The 17,819-nt window shown below is 35.7% G+C and overlaps 1 protein-coding gene and 2 long non-coding RNA genes across 9 annotated transcripts; 1 reads left to right on the top strand and 2 right to left on the bottom strand.

Annotated features, from left to right (window-relative positions):
* Nucleotides 1-1,865: 1,865 nt before the first annotated feature.
* On the top strand, nt 1,866-8,145 carry LOC147495655 (ferredoxin-dependent glutamate synthase, chloroplastic-like). 7 transcript variants are annotated; one of them, XM_086564266.1, is made up of 15 exons: nt 1,866-2,204; nt 2,328-2,414; nt 2,573-2,632; nt 2,801-2,886; nt 3,572-3,683; nt 3,808-3,950; nt 4,082-4,176; nt 4,319-4,386; nt 4,583-5,146; nt 5,531-5,627; nt 5,820-6,292; nt 6,787-7,026; nt 7,204-7,302; nt 7,596-7,793; nt 7,874-8,145. In XM_086564266.1, exons 11-15 carry the CDS (start codon nt 6,155-6,157, stop codon nt 7,928-7,930), a joined length of 732 nt encoding a protein of 243 aa, XP_086420392.1. In that variant the 5' UTR covers nt 1,866-2,204; nt 2,328-2,414; nt 2,573-2,632; nt 2,801-2,886; nt 3,572-3,683; nt 3,808-3,950; nt 4,082-4,176; nt 4,319-4,386; nt 4,583-5,146; nt 5,531-5,627; nt 5,820-6,154; the 3' UTR covers nt 7,931-8,145. The 7 variants fall into 7 exon arrangements, with proteins under 7 accessions (XP_086420392.1, XP_086420390.1, XP_086420388.1 ...); XM_086564264.1 differs by having other exon boundaries at nt 4,313-4,386; XM_086564262.1 differs by lacking the exon at nt 4,583-5,146.
* Nucleotides 8,146-10,641: 2,496 nt separating this feature from the next.
* Nucleotides 10,642-12,962, bottom strand: LOC147495654 (uncharacterized). The gene is made up of 5 exons (XR_015199258.1): nt 12,917-12,962; nt 12,333-12,470; nt 11,407-11,493; nt 11,199-11,274; nt 10,642-10,877 (listed from the first exon to the last, which is right to left on the bottom strand). It is a non-coding gene; the product is annotated as an uncharacterized LOC147495654 (long non-coding RNA).
* A 1,522-nt stretch (nt 12,963-14,484) lies between these two features.
* Nucleotides 14,485-15,751, bottom strand: LOC147495653 (uncharacterized). Its single transcript, XR_015199760.1, has 3 exons — nt 15,639-15,751; nt 15,403-15,472; nt 14,485-15,236 (listed from the first exon to the last, which is right to left on the bottom strand). It is a non-coding gene; the product is annotated as an uncharacterized LOC147495653 (long non-coding RNA).
* Between the last annotated feature and the right edge of the window lie 2,068 nt (nt 15,752-17,819).

Here is a 17,819-nt window from a genome sequence, read left to right as displayed (position 1 = left end):
TTAAAGAAATTATCACATTGAGAAACAATTAGAAAAAATACATTGGCCTATATTGATAGTTGTTTTATAGAGCTATTAAGTCGGATATAATATGTGAAGTGAATTGAATGTGTAAGTAAAAACTTTCTGGAAGATGTTTATGTGGCAAAATTACCATTTAAAAACTTTCAATATATTGTAGATCTCATTTCATGTGTATAGAGATTGAATGATTCAAATGACGGAGTAGTGTTTTTTTCAAATCATCTGTATGGAGGCGAAAAAAAAAAGAAACTATGGATGCTAGTCGCATCGCTGAATTACATCTGTTTCACCCTGTCGTTAGTCGGACAATCCTTTGATCAATTCTTGCATTGGTTAGTGGTTCCCATTCTGAAAATGCTATTATCACCCAACTCCACATTTAGTACTCTGACAGAGTGCATAATGAAGGAGTTCAGAGGCATTAAAAGTGTGATCCATTGTGCACACTCAGCCCAAACCAAAAATGCTCATTTGCACAGTGTATTTTGTATCTACTAAGGTGAAAATTTGTGAAGAACATTATCAGGTAAACTGCTTATTCTGTCTTCTATATCATGCTTTATCTTTTTCGGCATAGATATAATTTCCCATCGTTTGATTCCATTTTTTAAGAAATTTTCAATCTAGGAAAAAAAAGTAGTACAAAAAATTAGTTTTTTTTTATAGTAGTGCAAAAAAATTTAAAACTACATCACACTTACACATGCAAGAAGGAAATACTGAGACTGGGACTTACTATGAATATCTCTTCTTCGAGTATCAATCATTAGATTTGTGTACACCTGATTGGCCGACTCATTGTTAAAAAACACATGAACAAACACAAAATGAAATAAAATAAAATTAAACGAAATGCACTAACTTGGAGATTAAGGTCGGTATGCAAAACTGGGTACGGATCATCCAAGCACCTCGTCCAAAGCCACTACCGAAAACACATATTAAATATATACTTTCAAGTTCAACGCCCCAAAACTCGTACAATTATATACCTAAAGTACGTGACTTTTCTGAAAAATTTCGACAGAGTCTCCTCTATATTTTCGACATTATATAAATATAAAACATGTCATAACCTGAAAATTTAAAACAATATACTTCTCATTGATTAACCCAACTACTTAACCGTCTCGACGAATGCCAGAGTAGTTAAATAACTTGTTTAAAAATGAGATCACTACAACATTAGGACTTAGTACAGCAAAGAACTTGAATGTCTCGACTAATGCCAGATCAATCAAGCACCTCGTAAAAAGCCATTACCGAAAACACAAATTAAATATATACTTTCGAGTCCCATAGCTATCAAAAGGTTTACATCATTAACAAATTCGAATGAAGACATACCTTTTTCGACTCAAATTTTTCCGAGAAACACAAAGACTTAGAACCAAAAAAGACCAACATACAAAAGCCTCAAACCGATTTTGTGAAGTGCAAACTGATTGATATTAAACAATCTTGTTTTGTGAAGCCTCAAATATCAATTGTAACTAAACATAAAAGTGAGGATGAAAGTTATCGATCAGGAATTTTTTTCAAACAATTAAAAGTTAAAAATAAAATGGCGGATAAAAAGCTAACCATGACTGTCTACTATTAACCTTGTTTCTAGGAAACTCTCCCGAAAAGATGCACAAACACAACAAATCATATAATAAGCCTGGTTTAGTAAAAAAAAAATAGATTGGTGTCGAAACTATATAGTTACCAAAAAAACGACTTTACCCGACTGACTCAAGAAAGATTACCCGACGGTTTATAACCATAGGAAGTTACCAACGCCTTTTATCCGTCGGGTATTAGTTGGCCATCCGTCCAGTGATTTCTCGGGGGGTATTCAAATTGTTTTATTCTGTCCGACGGTTGCACGAGAGTTTTTAGCTATCGGCTAGTTCGACCGGCTTTAACTATTGTTTATTTCCAACGGTGGCAGTACTTCTTAACCGTCAATATATCTATTCAATTATCAGGCGGCAAAGATTTCACTTCCCACGACTAAAATTTCATGAAAAATTAAACCACCCTAAAATTAAAATAATCTAAAACTGCCGAGTTTTCAACTTCTCCTTCTTCTACTGTTATTTGCTTCTACAATAGCTGCTGATTACGTTAGACCATTACCTCGTGAAACTCTTGAATTTCATTGGCACCACAGACACCCTTCTCAACCTGAACAGGTAATTTCAATGTAACTTTATCAAGAGATTGTTTATTAGATGAGCTTACTTCTAATACAAAGTCTATACAGAATAGAGGCAACTTAAGTTTTCTAAAATCTTTTGTGTTGTTATTCTCGACAGACGCTTAAAAATGCCTTGTCACCGTACAAACTTGGAGGTGCTGGGTGAGGAAGTGATTTTGATCCGAAAGGGAAAAGTGAGAATGAGGTATTTGCCATTATTTTTCTTGAATTTATAGTACCATGGCTAAACCTGAACCTTTTTAATACCAGTACGAACAGGTGGATTGTTTTATAGCGTTGAATTGAAATGCTGTAAATATATTAAAAGATTCTCATAAATGTATGTGAAACCTATGTTGGCAGATCATGCACTTTTGCCAAAGTTTTATGAATGAGCTATACCGATATTTGGGTCCTGATCAGGTAACAAGACAATGATGGCTATATATATTCCTTTATCCAAATCTTTTCGTTTCAAGCATCAAACGCCAAAATAGACATGAACCTCCTTTCTTTATTTTTAGATAGTGGATGTAAAACTGTCAAACAGGAAGTTTACCTTCAGGTGTTTTGTCTACAATGAAATTTCAGGATCTTCCTGCAGAAGACATGGGTGTTGGTCTGCGGAGATGGGTTACCTGTTCAGACAATATAGGCGCCTAGCTGGTCATTTTCAGGTAAAGAGTTCTACTAACATACTTTACTGATTCTCATCTATGACTTTATCTAACAAGATATGGCTGTTGGCATGAAGTTCTATTACCCTGGAATCTCGATACATAATTTACGTATTCTTTCTTGCTCTTATAATGTTATTTCTCAGGAATATATTTTCCTATAGTTTCTGATTTTCTGATTGGAAACAAAAAAGAAAAAGAAAAAAGTGAGCGTTGAGCTTGACAAACAATATGAGTTTTACACAGTAGTACTTCCTTTTGTAAATTCTAACTGCCTTAAGCATGGGTAAGGGTTTCAAACAAAGTATATTCTAACTGCCCAGGATTGGTTAGAGATATGAACTTGAGGGTCGTCCAGAATGGGGAGATTGCATGCTCAATTTCTATGTGCTAAATGTAGTTAAAAAGGTTACTTAAGATTTCAGATGTACTTATGCTGGAAAGAGGAGAAAACAAAGAGGTACTTAAGAATTCAGATGAAAGAAATCTGTCCTGCAATTTCTGTATTTCAGTTAGTTTATGAGTTTCAGAGCTGCACATTTACCTTACAGTATCTTCCAATTGAAGGTTTGTCTGCCTTCAATAAAGTTACTGCTGAATTGCTATTAGGAGCTGACAATCCTGTCTATGTACATAAGCGAGATGCAATCATTTCTGATATATAATTTTGATTCCTTATTTTCAGGTTGCTACTGTTCAAGGTCTTTCAGGGGCCAGTTCTCTCCGTCTTGCTTCCGCACTTATAGAAAGATACTTCCCTGGCTCCGAAGTGTTGATATCATCTCCAACTTTTTCAGGTAATCACAAGAACATTTTCAATGATTCAAGAGTTTTGTGGTCTGAATATCGATATTATGATCCCAAGATAGTTGGTCTAGATTTTAGTGGAATGATATCAGACGTAAAGGTGATATGATGCAGGGAATGTGGAAGACCCTTGCTGAGAGATTTTTCATGTGGCTAGGGGGGTTCCGCTCATCTGAGCTTCTCAAGTACATGCATTGTCTTCTCCTTGTACCCATTAATATTCAGTGATCATGCAATGGCATGCACATGGATCATAAGTAAGTTTTACTACGATATTATCTGATTTGTCATGTAGGAAATTTTCTTCCTTAATTTGTTATCTGTATGATATACCTGATTTGTCATAATCATGAACTTAAAAGATCTATTTATCGGTCTTTCACTGCAGGAAGGGAGGGAATTCTGTCGGAGGCATCACACCTTCTTGACATAGGCCTTCTTCCAAATTCAAATTCTGCAACTCGAGCAATTGGTTACAGACAAGTATGGAATATCTAGTCTATTTTTTTTTTTATTGGTTTGCAAATTGGGGACATTGGGACATTAGGCCTCTTGATAGGTGGGAAGGGCATTTTAGTTGCATCAATTGGAAGACTTTTTATTGTTTCAATGATAGCAGCAATAGGAGTAGGCCTTCTGCTTGCACATGGCGGGGAATTCGCATTTGTAGCTTTTGGAGAGGCTGTTAATCAGGTTTGTTTTTCATGCCTTAGGTACATTTCTTGTAAGTATTATTTCTTATAGTCTGAAAAAGAAACGTAAATGCTCATTTGCTCTTTATGGATAATTTCTTCGATCACGAAATTGCGTTCAGTATTGAACGCAGACAAGAGAATGTTACATGCATATGTTCTACATGGCTTTGATTCTTTGCGGCTCACCTTTATAGGTCAGAGTAAGACCTTTATGGAATTTAAAATGGGAGATGAAGATGTTTTTAAGGATTCAAGACACCACTTTTAGCACTCTATTCTAAGTGTTGGCTTTGAGTCAACCTCAAAATTGTTGGCGTTGTGTTTGCTATCTTCTTATAATGGGAGGACATGGAGTTTCTGAGAAAGAGAAAGAGAGTGCATGTAAAGCAAAAAGGAGGTCATGGAGTTTCTGAGATGGAGAGTCTTTCCTTTGCTTTCACTTGTCATATCTTTTTTGCTCTTCTACATCAAAACTTCCTCCAAGCTAACTTTTCTTCTTTATCTTGTGCTGTTCCTTTTTTGTTGTTACTATATTGATACTTGTTTCTTAAAAGTTTCTTGCCGTGAATCTTTATGTATGTATGTAGGCCAAGTAGTTTATTTGGTAAAGTTTATTGGAGTCTTGTTACCACAAAACGAGGTTCAGAACCCGCCAGAACCCTGATGAATACCCTGTGTTACATGGGCACTGTGATCTTACGTTTAAAAAAGACAATGTAGACAATGTAAAAAAGATTGGTGGGCTAAGTCTTGATGAGGTACAAAACACAGGAAAGCTGCTCCTTTCGATATCTTATTTCGTGGCATTGTTTTTGTTTTTGGTCTTTACAAAACAATGAGCTGCTTATTATCAATAGTTCTGTTGGCTTTCTTTAGCATGAGATTAGTCTTTTATCATACTAGATAAATTGTTTGTTGAAATTATAAATGTAAACATGAGAAAAAGTTATTACAACCGTTATGCGAAAAGGTTTGGACAAAAGAAAATTTCCAAAAGAAAGTTGTTATTGACGAGTAATGCCATATAATTGGTCTTACATTATTTGTAACTATTTACTCAAACCATTTAACAGATGAACTACTGTAGCTTTACCCTTGACTTCTCAATACTATAACTGATCAGAACCCTATCTTTCTTGCAGTTGGCAAGGGAAACCATGTCTTTTTGGGTGAAAGCTTTCTCAGAGGACACAGCAAAAAGACTGGAAAACTTTGGGTTCATCCAATTCAGACCTGGAGGTAGCATTTCAAGTTGTTAAGCATGTTTAGACTTTGGATTTTCTATTGCCACCACACTTAAATCCGCATTCGCTAGAGTTTATGATGCATAGTTTTCCCCAATTGAAAATTTCTTGGTGACTTTACTAACTTTATTACATCCATTTTATGTGGAGTATCTCGGTGACTAATGATTCTTCTTATTTTCCATAGGTGAATACCATGGAAATAATCCCGAAATGTCAAAACTGCTCCATAAAGCAGTTCGCCAAAAGAATGAAAGTGCATTTACAGTTTATCAGCAGCACTTGGCTAACTGACCTGTGAATGGGAGTTATCAACGCTTCTTGTTTGACTGGCGCATCATAGTATTGAGCTTGTTAAAATTCTCCTAAACTTAATTAAGGAATCTTGATAGATATATATATTATCCGTTTTCTATATAGGTTCTTCGAGACCTACTTGAGTTCAAAAGTGACCGGCCTTCAATTCCAGTAGGGAAGGTTGAATTTGCAGCTTCCATTGTTCAACGCTTCTGCACTGGAGGAATGTCACTTGGAGCAATTTCAAGAGAAACTCCAATTCGTTGGAGCCCACTTACAGACGTTGTTGACGGATACTCTTCAACACTTCCACATCTTAAGGGCCTTCAGAATGGGGATACCGCAACAAGCGCAATCAAACAGGTGATGTCACCGAAAGCTGTCTAATGCATCTTCTAGTTCACATGACTCTTTGTCCCTTCTGCATGGATGTTTGTTTCAAATATTGTATTTTGCTTTATTTCTGTCAATCCCAACACATTTGAAGCATCTTATGTTTTTCATTTTTTGTATCAATTCATTGTCTGACCAAAACTTGAGGCATAGTTGTATCATTCAAATGTTAGGTGCCTTCCCTGTGATAAGTTAATTTGTTTTTCTGTTTTTTGGATTGGTACATATAGATATGTATTATATATATAAACAGAGGTTATAAGCAGTAGGATGAGATATCCTAACATAAAACAACAACAAAACAGAGAAAACAAAAACGCACTAATCATAGCCTAACAAGGATTCCCATCTGAACACAAATTCACCGTAAGGAGTGTCACACCCTTTGAAAACGTTTTTGGGTAACTCTTTTGAGTTGTACCAACTCTTCTTAAGCCCAGTTATCAAATATATTGTTTTCTCAGGTTGCTTCAGGACGTTTTGGTGTTACCCCAACATTCTTGGTAAATGCTGATCAGTTAGAAATCAAAATCGCTCAAGGTGCAAAGCCTGGGGAAGGCGGCCAGCTTCCTGGGAAAAAAGTCAATGCATATATTGCAAGACTTAGAAATTCCAAACCTGGAGTTCCACTTATATCGCCACCTCCCCACCATGATATTTATTCAATTGAAGATCTTGCTCAATTAATTTATGATCTTCATCAGGTGAGAATTACTTATTCATCTATTTCTTTGTTTTTTTCTGTGTGATTTTTGTTCCTTTCTTTTGTTCATCTCCTTATTACATTATTTCCCGTCAGGGAGTTGTTCAGTTATCATTTCTTTGATGTTCTTTGTATTCATTTACATGCTAGCTCAAGTATATTATTAACTTGTTAACAGGACAACCCTAGGGCGAAGGTATTTGTTAAGCTTGTAGCAGAAGCTGGAATAGGTACTGTTGCTTCTGGTGTTGCAAAGGGCAACGCGGATATAATACAGGTATTACACGTTGACAATTGTTGATTGGTTATGAGTAACTTTGTGAGTTCTTGCATCCAACTATTTAAGGGAATAATTTGGTCATATTTATGACTTGTGAGGCCTAGTTACCGCCCTAGGTGTTGTCAAGCATGTGCATGAACATCTGAGATTCTTTTTTCAATCGCTGATCCCTTTAATATACATAATCACATATTTATGAGTCTCTAGTAACTCTGGATTTTGCACTCATTGTTTGTTAGCGTCTTGTTGTTGGTCAGTGAAGGACTTTAAGTAATGGAAAACATGTGCAGACACTCATTGAAAATGGACTTAGGGAAATGGTTACTATCAGAGTTGATGGTGGCTTCAAAAGCGGTGTTGATGCCCTAATGGCTACAGCAATGGGTGCTGATGAGTATGGATTCGGCTCAGTGGCAATGATTGCTACTGGATGTGTGATGGCTCGCATTTGTCACACAAATAACTATCCAGTTGGTGTTGCTAGCCAGGTGCTTGAAAATTGCTTTTCTTATTATGTGTTCATGTATTATTTTATTCTTCCTAATATGTGTTCCCTTATTTTCTGCAGAGGGAAGAACTACGTGCCCGTTTCCCTGGGGTGCCTGGTGATCTTGTCAAGTTGTAATATTTTTTTCCAGCACTCCATTGAAGATTTGAAACCTTGATTTTTTTTTTCATGTTAGATTCTGGATATTGAGAAGCTTCCTAGATTTCCACAGTCTCTCATTCTTGAGGGTGGAAGTATCCATGTAGATGGAGAAGGTAGCTTATTGTTATGTGTAAAAGTACTTGACGTTACATACTTCTTTTTATTGGTATATCAAATTATGTTTCCCTCCATGATCAGTAGGTAGATTTCTATTAGAGGCATATCAAATACATCTCCCAGGAGACGTTACTAGTAATCTTGTGATAGTTAAGTGATCTAGTGACCCATGTCAGAGATGCGAGCTGGTTAGACATTCAATGGTGGCGTTACTATGTGCTTTAGAGCTGACCAGTCCTAATTTTGAATTTCAGTAGGTTGCTAAACAATTGGTGCTTAGTTATTGCTAGGGTACTAGAGATTACTAAGACTGGTTGCTAGACAGATGGTGTGGTGCTGATTTTTAGTTTCTGAAGGAAGTAATATGTATACTTAGTGAACGACATGTTTTATTCTTGTTTTTTTTTATGAACACATTGTTTCTTTATGAATACATTGGTGTTTGTAGCATTTGAGTGGGAACTTGCAAGAATGTAATGTTGGGATACCTGAAACAATTATTATAAGAAATATTTTTTTTTAAATAAAGAACTAATACCCGACGGATAAAAACTGTCTAGTAGCAAACTACCCGACGGCTAGCAGTTGGCATATCCGACGGCTGGTGACAGCTGGTCTAACCGACGGTTTATAACAGCAGAACTATCCAACGGTTTTTAATAGCCGGAATATCCGACGGATTTTAGCAGCAGGAATATCCGACGGTTTTGACAAACCAGAACTATCCGACGGTTTTGGCCAAACCAACATATCCGGCGGTTTTAACAGCGAGAATGTCCGGCCGGCAAAGATCCCCAACCCCGACGGCCTGTTGTGACCAATAAAAACCGTCGGAAGTCTATGCCGACCGAGCATTTTCCGACGGTCTTGCGGCAGTTTTGGTCTGTCGGGTAATACCTTTCGCGACAGCCATAGTCAGTCGGGTAAAGTCGTTCTTTTGGTATATCTAAAAAAAACACCAAAACTCATCATATAGCAAAGAGGGCTTCTAGATAAAAATACTTAAATGTTCATAAACATACTTTGTTCAAAAAATCCGTAAGAAAAGAAGACAACTACTTTTTTCCTCTTCACACTTCACACTTCAACTCGTACTGAAAAATTAAATAAAGATAAGGCATATCTTATATAATAGGTAATTTATCAAACAATGGAATTTCCATGAATCAAAACGAAATGGAAAAACAGAAAATAGATATGAGACTACAAATGATACGCTTCACTATCTAAAATGATATTTTTTGCTATATTCTGTTGTTCTTCACCACATTTGCTTCGTGCGCTTTAAGAGAATAGTTGCGTCCAATGTTAGATACTGTAAAACCCAAAAAAAGATTCATAGCAAAAGTACATAGGTGGTATACCTTGCAAGAAAACACAAAAGTTTAAACAAAACAAACAACCAAATTGTAGTTACTCAAATGCAATAACATATGAGAAATAGCATAACTGTACTTCTTATAGATCACATTTCTAAAACAAATCAGAAGAACTGGTACTACAGGAGTGAAGAGTTGGGATTTTTTTTTAGAAAACCACTTTTAGATACTGCAGGAGGAAATATCTTACCTTTTCAATAGCATGAATTTAGACTACTGATTGATCCAAAAATCTAGAAATTGTGGAAAGGGAAAATATTTAGTTGATTTGCGACTTACAATTGGAACCCTTGATCCGGATAACCAGAGCAATCGAATCTTTCAATTTTCAATGACTTCTCGTAAGTTTTATTGGGAAGAATTTGGGAATACGGAGGAGACGCAATGTTTGGATTATAAATGGTTGCAAAAAATTGTTGTACATAAAATGACCAACATACGCGGCCCGTTTGATTTGAACTTTCGATCTTAACGGCTTTTAATTGGGAATATCATGAACAGAGAAGACAAATGAATGGTTTTTTTTTATTTATTGTGAAACCGCAAAACGGTGTCTATATCTGTTTTCTGAAGGCGTTGAGTTTTATAGTCCTGGGAAATGATGTAAATTACCGATTTACCCTTTTCGCGGAGAGTGAAAAGAAAGTGGATGTCCAACTTTCCGGTACCCTTCCCATTAAAAACTTTGGTGTAAAACTGGGAATACGGGAACTAATTGGAAAATCCAGTATCCGCATTATATATAAGATAATAGGTTGTTTGCGATTATTAATGGAATGGGTCGGGTTCTTCTGGTGCTAGTTCCAGCCATTTTTTTTTTAAATTAGAAAGGAGTAGGAAATTTCTTCATTTTTTTTTTGTATTGAAACTTTGAAAGTGAGTATATGAGTGAAAATCATATGGGCTTTGTTTCACTAAACTTAACCATTCAGGATCAACTGCTGAGCATGGTGGTTCCAAACCTGTATGTCTCTTGAACTACGTAGCTGAGAATCAGTTAATGTTTGACATTGATGGTTCGGGTGGATAAGCTGAAAGAAGGGGGATCCTTAAATGTGATTGACTGGTAATACGTTGTGTTGTCAGTACTGTAACACATTGCTGAGACAAATGCCAAAAAAAAAACGACCATCAAATGCATGCTTCTATGCACAAAGAAGAATTCCTAGTGAATGATACCAATCGAGAATATGAAGCTAATAACTGTTTTTTCTTCTTTTCATCACTAATTGTATCCTCAAATTACAAAGGGGTATTATAAGAAAGTAGAATATATGGGGAAAGTTAAAAGACTATATTTAGGATTTGCATAAACATGCTTTCTTTTCTTCAGCAGCATAAAGCGCTTTGATTTCTTCAACATCATCATAGCTGCCGAAAAATATTGGGGACTGCTCGTGGATCTTCATCGGAACCAAATCAAGTGCCTGCCAAGACCAAAAACGTTATCCTCCATAATTAACAGCATCAATTAGAAGCAGAATCATTGACAATTCTCTCTCTGTCTCTCTGCAGTATCCTAACTTACAGGAACCCTAACGTGAATGTTTTTCCTACAGTATAAAAGCATATCTTTAAAAGAAAATTAATATGAACCTAAATAGTAATGGACAGGTCTACAGATGATGCCAACGGAACCAACGCCAACCATACATACGATAAAGAACATGGTAGAATGTCTCAACTATTGATACAAAAAGCGAAAAAATCATCCACTTTGAAAAGCAAGGATGTTCTCTAGTCCTCACCTGTTCTTTGCCTGTAAATGCCTGACCTCCTGCTTGTTCCATCAAGAAAGACATTGGGAAAACTTCATAGAGAACTCTGTTTCAAGAGATACAACTTCATAAAAAAAGGATCCAAAAATATCTCATATGCCACCAAATTATTACAATGAGACATATCAAAATTTGATGAGCATATCAAAAAGAGAATAGGATGTTCCAAATACCATACCGTAGTTTTCCATTTGTACTTTTCTTATCTGCAGGTTACAAAAATATGCCTCCATAAAGTAATGTGCGGTGGACATCGGCAACCATGCTGTAGACATTCGTGGTAATGTTACATTAGAATTTAGAGGTTCGATCATAGAAAACTTCATAACATACTCTATCCGCACAACGGAAAGGGGAAGAGTAATAATCTTTGACTACGTTATGTCAACTAAAAGTTATCATAGAACAGAATCAGTCCCAGCTTCCTCCTTGATTAAAAGGGTCAGAGAAGTAATAGCGTAAGGCAGCAAGAAAATCATACTGGAGGCATTGTGGTATATAATCAAGGTTGACTCGATGTGAACTTTAATCGAGAAATGCTATCTACTTAACGGACTTCTCCACCTCATTAATTGGTGAAACTAAAACCCGATGGCTTGGGACCTCATCCTTGGGAGCATAGGATGTATATTAACTGACAGCAATGGTAGCAATGGTAGTACTGTTGGTAATACATCAAAAATCAAAGTTGTCCTAACGAGAGCAGAAAGACAATATCCCAATAAAATACCACCATTTCAAGAATAGATTGCAAACTAACTAATGTTTTATTACTTTTATATTCTTGATAACTGCGTAACTAAATTCCCAAACCCAGCATTTCAATTAAAGAACAAAGGTTTGAGTCATTCCAGTCCACAGGCGTGTATTAGTTGCACATATTTACAAATTACTTGAGTGCAGTTATAAGAACGTAGTCAGATTTATCAACACGAACACATGATGAACAAAAAGGTATTCGACTTTTTTAGATGCTCGTGGAGAAACCAATTAACTAAAGCATGAAAACCCAAGTCATTGTATCCTAACTCATCAATACAATTAACATAGCATTCTGGAACCAACTAATAAGTGGTAAAGGGCATCGAATTAAAACCAACTCACCTTTGTAAATACAACGCTCTGAGTTTTTCATAACTTCACCAATGAATATCACAGTAGAAGTTGTACCATATTATTCACTTGTATTTTTTTGAGCAGCAGCGGTTCTCTTAATCATGGCGCTTTCAAATTTTGGATTTGCTGAAAACCATGAATTAAATATCAAGTGGCAGATAAACCCAAAACAACTACATTCACATAGTACATGCTGAATTCCTCGGCAATCATCTAAAACAATATCTAGTAAAATATGGTCACTTTGTCACGGGGAGAATCAATGATGTAACCATGTTTAATAGGCATCAAAAGATGACCCTAACTAAAATAGACAATGGCTATATAAATGTTCAAAAACAGATATAAACGTGTTGTTCAGGATAATTAGGGGAAACACTGATGACTAATTAAGGTAGCTGATTAGCATTTTTCTTAAGAAAAAAGGAATCTATAGACTTCTTCAATGGTCCCTCTTTCGATGCGTAAGAAACTGAATAGTTCCAACACCACCAACCCACATCAGTCGACACGAATGGTAATTAATTACGTACAAATACATACATAGTTACGTATTAATATACTATACTTACTTGGTAGGGATGGGGTATTGGCTAGGAAGAATTTGTCCAATATCTCGAAACATCACCGCGATGCAGCTCTTGGCACATAGATACCTTCCGTAAGTAGTCTCCGTGTCGAGTATGTGAGCTAAATCCATCCTCAGAACGCGTGAGTAAGTCCGCAGTCCGAGTTGAAGCGTGGGTTTTAGCGGAACCATGAGGTACTTGAGTATGTGAAGGATGCTAGCGTTGGCGATTGGTTATAGTAATGGACCCACCACCAAACGAGGGTTCACCACCACCAAATCTACTCTTTTCTCTTTTGCCATCTCCCATGCTTGCCTTCTCGGCCCTTTGCTTTGCCAATTCTACATATTCAATTGTATCTTGAAAGTGTTAGATAAAAATAATTTCATTTACAAAATGATTAAGTTAATAATAAAATTGATGGAAATGAACCTAGCTTGGTCATCTTGCAAAAATCTAGATCCTCCAAAGAAGACTTCGTCTTTACAAAATCTATTACATCAGGCCCTCTATTAGGATCCATAGTGACTGCACCAATAGAAGGCGTCACACAACGCTACAAACACCCCGATACGCAAATTTCCGTCAATTACAAACTTGGTACCATTTACACCGGCTCCACCATTTGTTCGGGATCATTAAGTAGCGAGAAGTTGTATGGAAAACTCCCGACAACCTTTAATAGCCGCCAAAGGCTCTCGTAATCAAGAAGATCAGTCTTGTTAGATGGTTAGATGGAGTCAGGGGAATATACTAATTGGGCATAGAAATACACAAATCACATGAAATCTCCACAAACAATCCATTATGTACTACAAAAACTTACAGAAAGAAAAGTAGACAATATTAAGTTACCAACCGGAGGAGGGATCACCACCACGATATCTTGGAGCATGTCAGGATCAGCTAGGGTGCCATAGATGACAAAAGAACAAAAGAAGAGGCTAACAATTGACATGCTCTTGTTTATTTTAGAAGAATCAAAGAGAGATCGATGAATAGTTGTGAATGAATGGAAAACGAGGAGAACAATGAATGGAAAAATGTACTTATCAAGGGGTGGTTTTGGAAGCTTGTTAAAGAAAATAAAACCAAAGTCGTTGGTGATGTTGATGCTATGCCAGCAACATTATCAACTAAATGAAACATTGGAAAGGTCCCTCTTCCATTAAAAGTAAATAAAATCTAAATTCATAATTAAAAAAGCTACCCTGGACATTGTTGTCCAACTCACATGGTCCTCATAAAGATTTATTTCACCTTAAAGATTTCTAGTGAATCTAGAATAATGTTGATAACTAACAGCAGCTCAAACTTGAAAAATAAGATAAATTAGAAAGATTGAATACGTTTGGTCTTCATTTATACAGATATGTGGGACTCTTTGATCTAAAAAGAATTTAATTTATTTGTAAGAAAAAGAATTATGTCATCATTACTTGCAAATTTATGATCCACTGTCCAGAATCTCATTTTGAATGACACTATTGTAATTAAACAGTCCTAACAAATGACACATGTTTGACAAAAGCCATTACACCCCAAAACAGCTGAAGCAAAATACAAAAAGCCTCAAACCGATTTTGTGAAGCGCAAACTGATTGATATTAAACAATCCTGTTTTGTGAAGCCTCAAAACTCAATTGTAACTAAACATAAAAGTGAGGATGAAATTTATCAGGCATTTTTTTCAAAAAATTAGAAGTTAAAAAGAAAAGGGCGGACAAAAAGCTAACCATGACTGTCTACTATTAACCTTGTGTCTAGGAAACTCTCCCAAAATGAGTTCTTCTAAGAAGATGCACAAACACAACAAATCATAAATATATAAAAAAATAGATTGGTGTCGAAACTATACAACATGTAAAATGGTATAGTGTCTCCCCGTTTGGTATATCTAAAAAAAGCACCAAAACTCACCATACAGTAGTGTGGGTTTCTAGATAAAAATACTTAAATGTCCAGAAACATACTTTGTTCAAAAAATCTGTAAGAAAAGAAGACAACTACTTTGTGCCTCTTCACACCTCAACTCGTACCGAAAAATTAAATAAAAATAAGGCATATGATACGCTTCACTATAAATAAAGAGGTAATTTATCAAACAATGGAATTTCCATGAACCAAAACGAAATGGAAAAACATAAAATAGAGATGAGACTGCAAATGATACGCTTCACTATCTAAAACGATAGTGATACAATCCAGGTTTGATAAATCAGAAGGTTGAATTTATGAACAGTAAGAAAAAAAACTCGTTGAACTCACCTCTTCCATTGAAGTATTGAAGTTGCACAGTAGTGATTCCGTTGCACATAATTTCCTACAACATAATAAAGGTAGATTAAATGAACCAACATAAATAATTGGAACCTTGATTAAAGCAAGGAATAAAAGGGAATAAAAGGGAAGTTCGATTATGAAAAGTGATTAAGGCATTAAAAAAGTAAACGAAAATAAAATCTGACCGAATTAGAAACAAAAAGTACCTTAAACCCATTTCACCATATTATCAGAAGCGGTGGAGTGCACAGTAGTGATTCCGTTGCACATAATTTCCTACAACATAATAAAGGTAGATTAAATGAACCAACATAAATAATTGGAACCTTGATTAAAGCAAGGAATAAAAGGGAATAAAAGGGAAGTTCGATTATGAAAAGTGATTAAGGCATTAAAAAAGTAAACGAAAATAAAATCTGACCGAATTAGAAACAAAAAGTACCTTAAACCCATTTCACCATATTATCAGAAGCGGTGGAGATTCATTATTTTGGTAGCGAATAATATTATCAGCAGCGGTGGAAATTAATTATTTTGGTAGCGAAGAAGATGGACCAGTTAGAATAATAAGGCGAAGGTTAAAAGCGTTTGTTTTTTTATTTGGGTAAAGTGCCCGCGGTGTGTCTGTTTTGGGTTATTATTCGACTAAATATAAGAGAATTACAAATTTATCCTTTTAAGTTAGAACAAAAAATAAGTGGCTGTCTAACTTTCCGGTACCCTTTCCATTTAAAACTTTGGCATAAAACCGGGAATACGGGAACTAATTGGGAAATCTGGTATCCGCTTTATATATAAGATATATTAAAAGTGTTTTAGTATATAAGTATAAGTACTTGTATGACAAAGACTTGTCCTCTTAAAATAAGACTTGGAATCCTAAGTGGATCCCACTACACACACACTTATGTATTCTCAAAGTTTCTCTATATAAGAGAACGATTTTTTGGTGAAAGGGACCATTAGTCTTTCCAGGAAAAGTACAACTAAAAGTAGGAGAAAAACAAAAGTGTTTTGTGTTGTGTTGTGTGGTGAATACTACTAGAAGGTTGAAGACTAAGTTTTGGATTCAACTTTGGAAAGTTTTTCTTTATTGATAAGCACCCAAAAGTGTATTATGAAACCCCATTGAGACATATAAATTTGGTTAATTATGTGTTTGATAATCATGAAATAAATATGTTTTCATACTTTTGCAGGTAATTGCAGTAAACATGGAAATATTGGTTAAACCTGAAATAAAGCACGAGGAATGGCGTATATATGAATTCTCCCAAATCCACATAGAAGCATCAAACTTCCAAAGCTCCTACCTCTCGAACCAGGACTCCGAATGCGACAAGAGAGCTGCTCAGACAATCAGGGCAATGAACTCTACGCATAGGCGGGAAGTTGTAACACTGCCCAAAATATCGGACCGCCACTAGACTGCAGATGGACCCACTATGCGGGGCCACAAGATTGGATGAGTCATCAATCATGGAGCATGTCAAGACAAAAATAACAAATTATTGGTGCAAAGTTGACACCTTGCATGTAATAAATTAGATTAGGTGTTAATAGTGAGAAAAAGGCAAGGTGTCACTTTGTTTTAATGTGGTAGATAAAAATGAATCAATGTGGTTTGATAATTCACGTGGGAGGAAATGAGATTTCTCTCAAATGGAGAAGAAATTAGACAAGGGTGGGGGATACTCCATTTACTCCCTTGACTTATTTTTCTCACATGGCATTATTTTAGTTCCTTAGTGAAAAAGATGAGAGGTTAGTTTTTAGTGAATTATCAAAAAGCTTGTAATAGTTTTAATGGAGGAACACTTGTTCTTCTAGAAAATAATAGAAGTGAGTTTGGTTGTTGATATCTCTCTCTCTCTCTCTCTCTCTCTCTCTCTCTTTTTTTGTGTTTTTCTTAGTTCATAAATCCTTGTCCCAAGGATCATGAGCTAACTTCCCTTTTGGGGAGTTAATCTAACTCATGTGAGGGTAAACCAATTGTTGTTGGTTTGGTAGGTTTAGGAAGAACAACTAACTTTACATCCTACCCCAAAATGGTAGTTGGTGTAGAGTTTAGTTAGGAATCAAGCAATGAGCTTAGAGATAAGTCATTGTTTGGTTTCACTTGCTAGCATGTATGAGCTCTTTAGTGAGCCATGCATGCTAGGGACCAAATCTATTTTTCCATTAGGGACTTGTCTATGAGTCTAGGAAGAATCAAAACCTTTTTCAAATCAACACTAATGATAGTTTCACATGTGGAGGATTAACTCTCCAACTTCTCTTTCAAATTTCTATTTCGGTATTAAGAGCATGTTTTCATTGTTAATGTTTTTATTAATGTTTATGTAGGAAGGAAAAATCTAACATTTATATATTATATCCTTACTCCTTAATTTTCCTTTATTGTAACATCTAATTTTTAGTTGTTCTAAGCTTTAGGTTAGTTCGAATCCTTATTCAAACTCTACGAAACGAAGATCGTGAGTAAGGAACCTTGATTGCTTTTACATTAATTTAGAGAGTTCAAAACTCTAAGTAGTAGTGACAAGCTTATATCAAATGGCGCCGCTGCTGTTCTAAAGCAATAGAAGTTGTGCTAAAGATCGGAAGGTTGTGGAGTCGTGTG

This window comes from Coptis chinensis, chromosome 6, assembly GCF_015680905.1.
Source record: "Coptis chinensis isolate HL-2020 chromosome 6, ASM1568090v1, whole genome shotgun sequence".
Classification (NCBI taxonomy): Eukaryota; Viridiplantae; Streptophyta; class Magnoliopsida; order Ranunculales; family Ranunculaceae; genus Coptis; species Coptis chinensis.
The sequence above is the reverse complement of the archived record's forward strand: the minus strand, read 5'-3'. Positions and strand labels throughout refer to the sequence as shown.